This window comes from Andrena cerasifolii, chromosome 12 (genome assembly GCF_050908995.1).
Source record: "Andrena cerasifolii isolate SP2316 chromosome 12, iyAndCera1_principal, whole genome shotgun sequence".
Lineage (NCBI taxonomy): Eukaryota > Metazoa > Arthropoda > Insecta > Hymenoptera > Andrenidae > Andrena > Andrena cerasifolii.
The window spans coordinates 11,928,059-11,940,025 of record NC_135129.1 but is presented as its reverse complement, the minus strand read 5'-3'; the positions used below and the strand labels follow the sequence as shown (position 1 = coordinate 11,940,025).

General features: G+C 48.0%; 1 protein-coding gene across 1 annotated transcript; it reads left to right on the top strand.

Moving 5' to 3' along the window:
* Positions 1-4,297: 4,297 nt before the first annotated feature.
* On the top strand, positions 4,298-11,658 carry LOC143375548 (major royal jelly protein 1). Its single transcript, XM_076824774.1, has one exon. It carries the CDS (start codon positions 4,702-4,704, stop codon positions 5,995-5,997), a length of 1,296 nt encoding a protein of 431 aa, XP_076680889.1. The 5' UTR covers positions 4,298-4,701; the 3' UTR covers positions 5,998-11,658.
* Positions 11,659-11,967: the final 309 nt, after the last annotated feature.

Below are 11,967 nucleotides of genomic sequence, written 5' to 3'. Positions count from 1 at the left end.
CATCTTCATCGATCAATTAAAGCGCCTCGCTGCTTTCAATAATATTCCCCCGCGATTACAGCACGCTTCCCAAGGTGAAATTTACGCCATCCTCTCTGCAGCTCAGATCGAATTACCTGGCTCGAGATGATAATCGTTATTTTCCTCCGATTTGCTTTCATTAGCCGGAGCTACACTTACGCCCGCGCGAAATAATTCCCGCTCTCGGCTTAGGAATTATTAACAGTAGCTCGATTGCAACGGAAACCAAATAATTCCTGGACGATATTATTGGCCTCGTTATTTCAGTGACGCTGCCGGTGACCAACAGCTTACTTTTCTTTTTTCTTTTTCAGCTCCTCGTTCATCGATCCCCAGCTTTCGGCGAAACTGATCTGCTCCAACGAAATGTGCACGCGATCTGGCTCCATTCGAGCCTTCGATGGTTCTTCAAAGTTCCATCAAACGGCCCAGTGAATCCCTTCTATTTTGATCCTTCCGCCTGATATATATCTAAACCCTCCCGATCAATAATCAAGGCTCCCGCTGAAGCTGGTGCAAAATACAAAGCCCTCGGTCACTTAGGGAAACATCTGTTGCAAAGACTCAGCTCAGAAAATTCATTGTTCTTCGTCATGGAATATAGATGATCGCAAATGGAGGATCAATGAGGGAAATAGCCGCGCCACGGCCACGGAGGGCACGTCGCGCACGTGCCCGCGGATCCGCTGCCAAATCATTATTGTACTCGTTTCACGCGCGTCGTTTCGAAAACGCGAGGCGCGCAACCGATAGATCCCAGGGGCCATCAGAGGCCGGCCGCGATTGGGACTATTTTTGAGGCTCGCATCAACACGCCCGCTGACGTGAGATTAGCTCGACAATGATCCTCGCGTTTGCATAATTATCTAATCACGCTTCACGTGCAGGGCCATCGCGTTCTTCTTCCGCGCGTGTCGATACGGAAAGGCCGCCCCGACCATAAATATTAATTGTTTGTCAGTTCGTGACAGCAAGCAGCGTTGGACGTCGGAATTGTTTGGAATTATCCTGATGCGGCTCGCGGACTACGCTTAGATTATTTTAACTATTGAGAGCTCCATGTGTCTATGATGAAGATGGAGCATTCACTGTCGCTGAGTGTTTGGCTTGCTCGGAGTGAGCAGCTTCGAAGATACTGTGTACTTTACTGACAAATTGCTCGCTGGAGATAGATGAAGTCATTCTCGAGCATCGAGCACTTGCGCTCAACTCGAGTAATTGAAGGGAAGTATGGCATGAACTTAGGGAAATGATGGGCTTACAGGAGTTACGGGGGAACGTTCAAAAGTTTCAAGACAAGTGTCACTTAGAAAAACCACGAAACGTAATATCCAGTAGCTTTGCTCCGTTAAGGGGTTATGCCTAGTCAGGCGGTCGAAAAGAGGCGAATATTTGTGAATTTTTTTACAGAACTTTTTGCGCTTAAAAGAGCAACATTTAAAGAACATTTGGTAATTTTTTCGTGGAAAAATATTTACGTTTATAAAACAAAAATTACGCGAAAAAATCAGGATTTCAACTTTAAATAGCTGCCATGTTGTTTTAACTGAATATTTCGGAAAATTCTCTCCGTCAACCTGAGGATACATTAATATACTAACGAAATCTTTTTTGTTTTTTCATTTTAGATAATCTGGTTACGAATGGCAATGCTCACCGCAAAACCAAATTTTTAAAAATGCTTCTTGGATGTCGCATGTTATTTTATTATAAACGTAAATATTTTTCCACAAAAAAATTACCAAATATCCTTAAATGTTGCTCTTTTAAGCGTAAAAAGTTGTGTGAAAAATATACGCTTTCGCTTCTTCAAAAAAAATTGACTAGGTATAACCCCTTAAATTGGCATGTCTGTTGTTGATGCCAGTGGATTTGGCGAATAGTTTGCGTACGACAGATGTTTATGCGAGACGTGATTCGAGGGCTCAGTGATTTTGAAAGCGTCTAAACTAATCGAGCAGAGTTTGCAATGTTTACGTTGAATTTTCTGTTAGAAGCGAATTTAACCGTTGGAAAAGCATCGAAATGTCGCAAGAAGCCTTCGGGATCGAGTGTTTGCAGACATGAAAAATAAGAGAAAGAAAAGTGCGCGCCAAAGTCGATCAAAAATCAAGGTTATGTATGTTTACGCACATTTTTTATGTTATCAATCAGTCATTATTTGAGACACGAGGTATTTAACAGACAATTTTCTTATATTTCAATGATGAATACTCATTTCACAATAGTATTAGCACGAGTTAGTATTAAAATATATATTTGAAATACTATTTCTTTATGTAACTATCTACTACTTGAAAGAAAAGCTTATTTGCCAAATCCTGTGTCACTCGAAGGAATAAAGGTATTTATTTCTATTTATCTATTACAAAAGTTTATTTTATCCAGCCCTGCTTTTTAGCGAAAAACTCGACGAATATCATTCCACAAGGTCCGCATTCATCTGACCAAACACCGCGCGACTTTTTCTGTTTACCGAATTGAAACTTCCGTCACAGGGACGCCGTTTCGAGTCAGTGGAGGTATGTAAAAGAAGATTCGCTAGATGAGCTATAAGCCACTACAAAAATCGTGTTCCAACGCTGCAGTGAAGATCGGAAAAACAGATTACTTTGCACTCTTTGAAATTTTAAAGACTGCCAACAGATATTGCTAAATAAATGAATAATTTTTGTTCCATTTGATTTTATCCCGATTTTTTTCCACAGAGTAATATGTGCATTTCTTTGGGAGCTTGCAGATTTTGGAGCACCCCGATACAAGGAACTGTCAATTTTTTGTATTTTTTTCCAAGGGTGTTTTCACCCTGAATAATCGAAAGTAGTCGAAGCGTTGCACGATACACTTATTAAGCTCCTTTATCAATTTTACGAAGGAATTCAAAGGAAATCTGGATTCGACGGGGTCGCAGACCGCAGGATGGATATCCATTGCGGTCGTCTCGTGCATTCTATGATCCATTTCACTCTATTGGGATCAATGGACCACGAAGCAGAGAAACTGATCAGCGTGTGGTCGGTTTGCATGACAGTGTCGATAAAACGATAGAACATTCGAACGATGACCGACATCGGTGGTAAACACGTGTTGTGGAAGATCAGTTTGCTCGAACAGATAGACACTGAATCGAGACAAGTTATCCTGTGCTGTTCTGGCCAGAATTCACCGTGAATTACCAAGAATCCCATCGAAGGAGCTCCTGAACCTCAAGACCCATTTGATTTGTGTGCTTAGCTGGTATTTAACCGAGAGGGAAGACAGTTTTATCAGAGCTCCAGACAATCTACATAGGAGAAGACGAAGAAACGGTCGTTGAATCGATCTTCGGGATCATCTCCCCGGAGGGGAGATAAAGCGCCGCATAACCGTCTTTTCTAAGCCCGTAGCTAGCTCACCCCTTTCAAGCGTTCTTCTTTTCAAACAGGCCCGGCCATACAACCTATCCTTTATCCCTTGGACCGTGCCGATCCATGTACCATTTCAGCCTCAACGTCTTTCGTTTGGCCCGACAATGGGCTAAGCAAGAACAAAATCACGAAATACTAAGAAGAGCATTAAACCCAATGACCGTGGATGGAAATTGAGAATCAGAGGACAATTCGACGGCAATTTACGAGACAATTTCACCGTGCACCATATATCGTCGTACGAGCTCGTCGAAATGGTCGATTCAACGAAGATGAAAAGTATAGCGGTGGAGGAATCGGGGGCCCTGATGTTTCTAGGTCTCTAAACCCTTCTTGGGAAGCAATGACACAGAGGAGTACAAATCCATCTACAGTCTGGGATCTGCAATTAGTCAGTATCACCAATGAGTCGTGCCAATCCTTCGTGTCGAAACGCTCACCATTGTTCCAATTCCACCTACAACTTTCCTCAAATACCGTTTCTATATACACTGAGAACGCCCACGCGTTTACCAAACGCCCGAACCGCGAGTGCATCGAACCATCGATTTGGGACAGCTGATGCTCTATTTCAAGCGGCGCGGTAGCGATCACCGCTTGGAATTAGACAATACGGAGAAGCTGCTGGTAGCATCTCCGCGGGGTGCCAGCAGTGATTCGAGCGAGACCTCTAATTTGCATTTCCACGATGCATCATCCTCGACACGGCTAATTGTAAGTAGTCGCCTAGTCGGTGGCTAGGTTTCGCGCGTCCGCTGGTGGGGATGTACCGGGTGTCCGTGATAGACGCGCCTCTGCTGGTAGCACGCTTGTGTGTGTGCGAGCGTGGGGCTCGGGTGGGGGAACGACGCCTCTCTAAGCGACGGTGCGCGTCTTCGTCAGTCAAATCGCGATCGTCCCAGCGTGATGGGTCTGTGCTGAGAAGCGCGTTGCAGCCGGTAGAACGCATACGCGATAGTTGGCTGGGTGACACCAGGTTGAACAGCCGACAGGCAGAAGCACTTGGCCAGCCGGCACAGTTGGCAAGCCACGGATACTCCGCGGAGCGCGTTACGCCTGTTCGTCGACGAGAATAGACGGAAGCCGCGCGAAGAAGACCCGGCACCGAGACCGCGCCTGGTTCCGGATATTAGCTTCCAACTGGCTCTGCCTTCCGACTGCTTCCTGCCGCTGAGCTTCGTAGAGGAGCCGCGACCAGCATCCATCGTCAAAGACAGCAAGTGCGACGACCTGATTGAAAGTGACTTACGGCCCCGATCCGATCCGAACCGCCATGAAGAGCCCGACGATTCTACTGCTCCTGGTGGCCATGGCCACCTGCCACGAGCCCTTCCAAGTGATCTTCCAGTGGAACACCATCAACGTGGTGTGGCCCTCCGAAGAGGAGCACGAGTACGCGGTTGCCCACGGCAGTTACATCCCGGCGAACAACTTCATATCTGGCGTGAAGCTCTGGAAGGGTAAGATGTACCTGACGATGCCGCGCTGGTGGGACGGCGTCCCGGTGGCGCTGGCGGTGACGTCTGCCACCCCGGTGGACCGCGTCACTGCTCCCAACCTGACGGCGTTCCCCAGCTGGGAGATGCAGAAGGTGGGCGACTGCACCGCCTTCCAGTACGTGCAGAGCATGGAGGTGGACCCCATGGGGCGTATGTGGGTGATCGACTCCGGTCGAGTCGCGCCGATGGCGATCGAGACGAAGCCCGGCTGCCCGCCACGGCTGGCCATCCTGGACCTGGAGAAGAACGGCGAGGTGCTGCTGTCCTACGAGTTCCCACAGCACGTGGCCCGCCACGAGACCGCCTACTTGAACGACATCGTGCTGGACCACGAGGACGGCGGCCTGGCGTACATCACCGACAGCGACCGCGAGGACCCGGGCATCATCGTCTACTCCCTGCGGAACAACACCTCCTGGAAGATCCGTCACGACTCGATGAAAGCGAAGCCGGAGGCTGTCAGGTTCATGGTCGCCAAGACACCCGTGAACGTGCCGATACCGGTGGACGGGATCGCTCTGCTGCCTGCCAGCAGCAACAACAGGCATATCTACTATTCGCCTCTGTCGTCGTTCGACGTGTACTCCCTGCCGACGCACGCGCTCAAGAGCAACTCGAGCAACGTCGACCTGCACGTGCAGGAGCTGGGCGCCAAGAACTCGCAGACCGACGGCATGATGATGTCCTCCACCGGCGTCCTGTACTTCGGCCTGCTGGCCGACGACGCAGTGGCCATGTGGAACACGAAGACCACCGTCTCGCTCACCACCGGGCAGAGGGTCATCTCCAGGGACCACGAGAGGATGCAGTGGCCGGACACGTTCGCGTTCGACGAGGAGGGGAACTTCTACTGCGTCACCAACTCCCTGCAGAACGTGCTGAACAATCGCGTGAACGTCAGCCAACCGAACTACAGGGTGGTCAGGTCGAAGATCGGGGTGAAGAGCTACCAGTACATGGAGGACGGTAGCGCGCCGGAGCAGCCGGAGATACCCGCCTCGTCGGCTAACAGGATCAGCCTCGTTGTGGCCACTGGAATAGCGGTTCTGTTGACCCTCGTCGCGCAGTAACGTCTTTCTCAACCGTTTTCTCCTTCACTTCTGCGTGTAAGGGACTGTACTCGGGCAGGGGGGTGGAAGAAATCCCGTGGACGGACGTTGGTGGGGTTGGAAAACGTTGGAATGTTAGGGGAGGGACGTTTGGTTGGCTTGTACCCTTGAAGGGGAATTAAATGCACCACTTGATAGTGGCTCGAGTAGCACGCCGGATTTCTTTCATTCTCTGCACTCGCTCGAGGTATACCAAAGACGGTTTCAGTCGTCTTCGAGGACGTTCGGATCATCGCCAAGGTCAGATAACGCGAAGATGACTCCGTCCAGTGTTTCTGGTGGCCTTGAACGTCTAGACTGCATATCAAACGACGGCTTAATAGTCTCGGATGGCGCGACATTGGAAATAGTATTTAAAAGGAACGTCGGCTCGTTTTTTAAGCAAGGAAATTGTATCAGCCACGCCGAAGCTCGGCCAGTCGGCGCCCGCGCGGCGCGTCGCGAATCCTATCAACTAACGAATAATTGGATAGAAATATACGAACGGCCGCGAGATACCGTTCGATCCGACGAATCGGAGCTTCGTTGAAACACGCGGGAACTCGGATCCTCCAGGTTCCTCTCGAGGCTGTTGCCATTCTGATTAGCATCGAACAATAAGATTCTCATCAATGGGACGAGGGTAAGATCTCTGTCGCGAGGTCTCTTTCTAATACTAACGATAGCCTTCCTGATTCTTCTCCATGACTCAAGCAAATTACATTTTCATATAGAGACCCTAAAATCAACGAAAAACTGTCTCTCAAGGTCTTCACAGATCTAGGTAAATTAGATCGCAAATCGATCTCCCATGAAAATAGCGAAGTGTATGCGGTAATGGTGAGAGAAAGCTTGAACACTCTTTAGAAAGAATTGATGGTAACGTGATAAATGTTAAACGCTTCTCACCCCTGTATTTCAGAGAGGGGAATTATAATATCGAATCGGTTTGGAGTAATTACCCTCGAGAGGGACTTTCACCACAGCTACCATTTATTGACGATCCTATCAGCATTCGCTTCAAGTCTGCATCAAGCCCGTGTCCGAACAGGAAATCGAGCTGCATCGGCGCACGTGGCCAGAAAACAATTAGGCCTTCATACGCGTCGAAACTTTCGCCCTCGACACACGTTCGCGCTTAATTGACCTCGAATTAACATCGCCAATGGGGGCTATTAAATCTGCCAGGCAGATTAAGACGCATCCAGTCCGACTCCAAGCGAAATTCGAAGGAAAACGATGGACTTAAAAACGAAGAGGGACGTTTATCACCGTTCCGATGAGAATGAAACACAGAGAGGGAAATACCAATATCGAGTGTGATATAAGAGGGTCATAGTTCTAGATAGAAATGAATCATTTCCTTCTAACGTGTTTCATTCGAGAAATTATTTCTCTGTAAGCTTCTCGCTGAATCCGAGCATGACTGCGACTGCAATTGAGCACTGGCAACGTGTAATCTTTCAATTTCTTGCATTTTTATCGATCAATGGCTATCGAGACGCGTAGGGAGGTTGCTCCCGCAATAGTAAACGCTCCACGTTGCTCCAAGTAATTCAGAGTAATGTCTAAGCACTCTATTTGCAAATGGAAATTACCAAGATCTTCATCTACAGAGAGTAAAGAGTTATTCCCTACGGTTTCAAGCTTATTGCCAATTTCGATACAAATTGGAGTAGATTCAGAAATGTAGGTTACAGAGAGTTCGCTTCAGCAAAAACGTTATCACACAAAGGTGTTACCTTATATTGCCACTCGAATTACACTCGCTACTCGTGCATACATAGAACTCCGGTATTCTAGCCACGGGGCAGGATCTACGCGATCGTGACCAAATGCTAAATAATACGCAGCCACTTGCAAGGGAACTGTATAGAGTTCCAGCCACCGATTTCTCTCCAATTGGCATGCATTTAATGAACACCGTAATATGTAATAATATATTAAAAACGCGCAGCTTAATACCAAATACTTCGCAAGAAAATCGAGTTCAAAGTGCTGCTTCTCTCCTGCACCCAACGTAACAGTACCGAAGTAGTAATTAATATACACTGGCTTTGCATTAAATTATTATTTAAAATATCCTCACTTCGACTTGTCAGACGATAGTAAATTCCCTTATCTACCCGCAAATACCTGCATAATTTCGCGCCCCTTTGAATTCGATTTGCTCGCGAAATTTTCCGCGCCCCTTTGAAATCGATTTGCTCGCGAAATCTTCCGCGCCCCATCCGGTGACTTTGCTAAATTATTCTACACAGTGTGCGCCAGCTTTATGCAGAATTGGAAGGAAATCGATGCCCCGAAACCCCGACGATTCGCTCGTTAATCGTACCGCGGAGTAGGGAGAAAGACGGCGATCAATGCAGCACCTTATTCTCGATTGCCTTAGCGCTCTGCGAACTGTGACCACTGTGCGCTTGTACGTACATACGCGCGGCGTGTAATTAGTGTGCACGGTACATGCGGCACGTATGTACGAATGGGTTTAATGGATCTGGCCTTATTTGCGACGATGAATTGAAACTGTACACGGGGACAGAGCGACGGGGCGTCGGGAAAACGCGGGTTATGACTCATTTCTCTAGGCGCTCGTCCACGCAGCTTTCCGCCATTTCGCGCCGTTCATTGCACCGATCGGTCCCCTTTCTCGACCAGGAATGTTAGGTCACTAAGTAGTCCGTACGAATCTTTGCCGAAAGGAAGCTTGCATCGTGGCTCGCATCCTCGCTCGGTGCCCGTCGCCTGGGAGCACGCGTACGCGTATATCGGGGGAGTATGGTAACAGCGTGTAACTGATCAAAGTTCGAGACCAATGTGGTGTTGATGCTTGATGCTTTAGTTCCCCTACTTAATTATCATTCACCTGCGTGGAAGATAGGATCCGCCAGCTGTGCCTTTATATTTAGAATCTCGCGTATGCTTCTGAATTAAAGGACTTTCGTGGAAAGCTACGAACCTTTAAAGAGGGCGAGTTCCAAGTACTGGCTAGATGTAATCGAATAATCAATAGAAGTACCATTCTCCTCGGCTAAAAATTCCACCTCTGACTATAAAGCACCACTAGATCCTCCAGAATAGAGGCGCTCGGTGGAAAACAAGGCGCATGCATATGCGCATAAATTTCCCATTCTTCGTGCCATTAATTCGTCCGTGCAACCAACGAAATTCTGTAATTCCACCACGTCCTGATATGATAGCGAAACAGTGGCGTGTGGCTGGTTTCCACTGGGTCCCTCGATTCCAAAGCCATGGATCTAAAATCCTCTAGAAAATCCTTCGCCAAAATTCGTTCAACCCCTGCGCTAAGCAATCCCATCCCCGGCAAACCTTTTCCCATTTTACACCTTTGATCCAAGAGCCTATCAGCTCTACTGTACCCGTGCTAAAAAGTATGTGCCACGCTCCTAAGCCCTCCTAAAAGCACTTTGGTCTCGAGCTGCGGATCAGTGGGAGGGAAAGAAAGAGGAACGTGTCATCTGTGCCGTGGCCGTCGCGGCTCGAGCGTCCACCTCGGAAAAGGGAAAACCTCGCCGAAGGAGCTGCGGGTAATCTCGCTCTCAGCCTCTTCCCACAATTGTCTCCTCTTTCAGCACGCAGCGTCCCAGTTTTGCGGTGCGGCTCGGCTCGCCGCACGCACGTTATTACGCGCGGCGCAGGCGATGCCGGGGCCTAGCCCTGAACCATGAGTCAACGAACGGCCGGGGAGAGCCGCGGGGGAGAGAGAGATAGATTACAAAACTGCGACGAGAAAGCGCCCGCACACCTCAGATTAATCGCTAGAATCTGGGAGCAAGGTGCACTTTCAGGCTCGTTGCGTAGATCGTGGTTACTTAGCGGCTCGGTGATCGAGAGTCGTCGAGAGTGGAAGGGAAAGACTCGAGGCGCCTTTCTTTTGGAGGGGCGATGATCGAAGTTGGGAGGCTCTGGGTTCAGTTGGACCAGAATAGTCTTTTGAATCGTGTCAGAGGGGAAGTATCGTTTCGTATATAAGCTAGAGTGGAGAGAAAAATTGTAGAAGCTTGAGGGATTAGTTGAAGATCTTGGAGGATCCAGCCCACCGTGTCAAAGATTCATGGTCAACGTCAAACTAGGTCAACACACGTCCGATTGCGTCTCAGAGATGGGCAAAATTTTTATTGAAATAAAATTTCTGTCCATCTCTGCTCTGGTGAGCGAGCAAGCGAGTATAAGGGAGAATTATTAATTTTGCGGGAAGACTATGTGTGAAAGTTTAATATGAATCTTAAAAGAATCTTTTACTTTCAACTTGGATTGAGAAAAAAAGAACGGAAAAGAAACTGGTCAAGCTTCAGGCACAATTTGACTTATACTCGTTTGCCCGCCCAGCAGAAATGTGTTGCGGTGTGTGTGCAAATCTTGCGGTTGGTCTCTTAAACGGCTCGAACCGCAGGGCACACCTTCCCTCTTTAAGTATCTGAAAAATATCAATCGAAGCTCACGATTCATTGAAACGCGTCCAAAGGCAGCGCCTCTGACTCACGAGGCACTTTACCCGAGGGAAACGTAGCCTTCGAAGCAAGACTCTGGCGGTCAATTGTAGTTGCAACAAATGATGTCAGCGCAACTATAAAAAGAGAACCGACTCTGGCTCACGGACGGAATTCGGCGGTTACCATGGTTCAAGGCTGCCTCTATTCATTCGTCGGATGATTAAGCGCTAACCGAGAGTTCAGAGAGGCTCGTCGACCATCGTTGACCGACGAAAGTCTACATAGTGACGATCAGCGTCCCATTACTTATCGACATCGTCCGGCGATTATCTCGCGATTAGCTTTTAATCAGAGGAAATTACCGATCGCGTAACCGGAGCAAACTGATCCCTCGATCATTCCTAGCGATGGATTTGCTTTCTCCGTCACGAGACGCGTGCTCGCGAAAGCGTTACGTCGAAGATAGCCCCGTCTATTGTAACACACCTTTGCAAAAAGTCCGTCTGCAATTACGGAATCGCCGAGCGTCGACGTGTCTTCCGGAATTCTAGTCGAGGGCAGGTCCCGCGAGCCGCCTTACGATCGAGGACTCCGATTCGGGCACTGAGATCTTAGGTCAGCGCGGGGAATAGCTGGTGATTTTATATTCGGCTGAAAAATCGCGATTGACTGAATGATCCTCGATGGGCGAGACGAAACTGAGCACAAGTACGTTAATTATCATGCTCGTTCAGCGTCGTTTTACACGGTTACACCGATCTATTACACCGAGAAGATTAATATATTTTCTATAGTTTTAAAGTGCGCAGGGTGTTATCGTGGTGGCGCAAACGGGAGCGAGGTGATCCCGTGGGAAAAGTGGGATCGAGTGTGTGTAATATTTCTTTTTGCGCAGTGCGATTGATCGTGTTGCGGATAGAATAGAGCAGATCCGAGTTGTACGGAAAATTTTTATTCCACATTCTCGATGTACTTTTCGAACGAGGAATCAGAGCCAGATCGGTTGTACCACTTATCGCGATACACTCTGTATATTAAGTAGCATAAAGATGTAATAGGATCCGAGCAAGATGTACGGAGGCTCGTATCGTTAATGGTTTATTACTTTTGTGTATTAGAGTGTAACGTCGCTATTATATAGTGTTCATGTAAATTATGTCTTATTAATAAAGAGGTAGATGTTAGAAGACCTTGGCTTCTTTGTGTCATCGTCACTTTCAGCCCGTAATTCAGCATTACGTAACTATGCCCACTTAAGTATTAACGAGTTTGCGGCTCCGATGCGTTTCGAAACGCACCGCTATTCGGTGGGGCTGTACACGCGTCGGTAACTAATTGTAAGGTAAGTTAGAGCGAAATAGAGGATGCGCGTTCGCAGAAAAAGGAAGCGATCCTCGGTGGCAAAAAAAATGCCTGAGTAATGGGTAAGATTGTTGATTCACGCGCGTTCATATTGTCAGGGCGGTGTGAAATCAAACAAATTCTCACAACGATATAA

What these genes read in the sequence shown, in the direction of transcription:
- LOC143375548 (XM_076824774.1), top strand. Translation starts at nt 4,702, where the DNA reads ATGAAGAGCCCGACGATTCTACTGCTCCTGGTGGCCATGGCCACCTGC.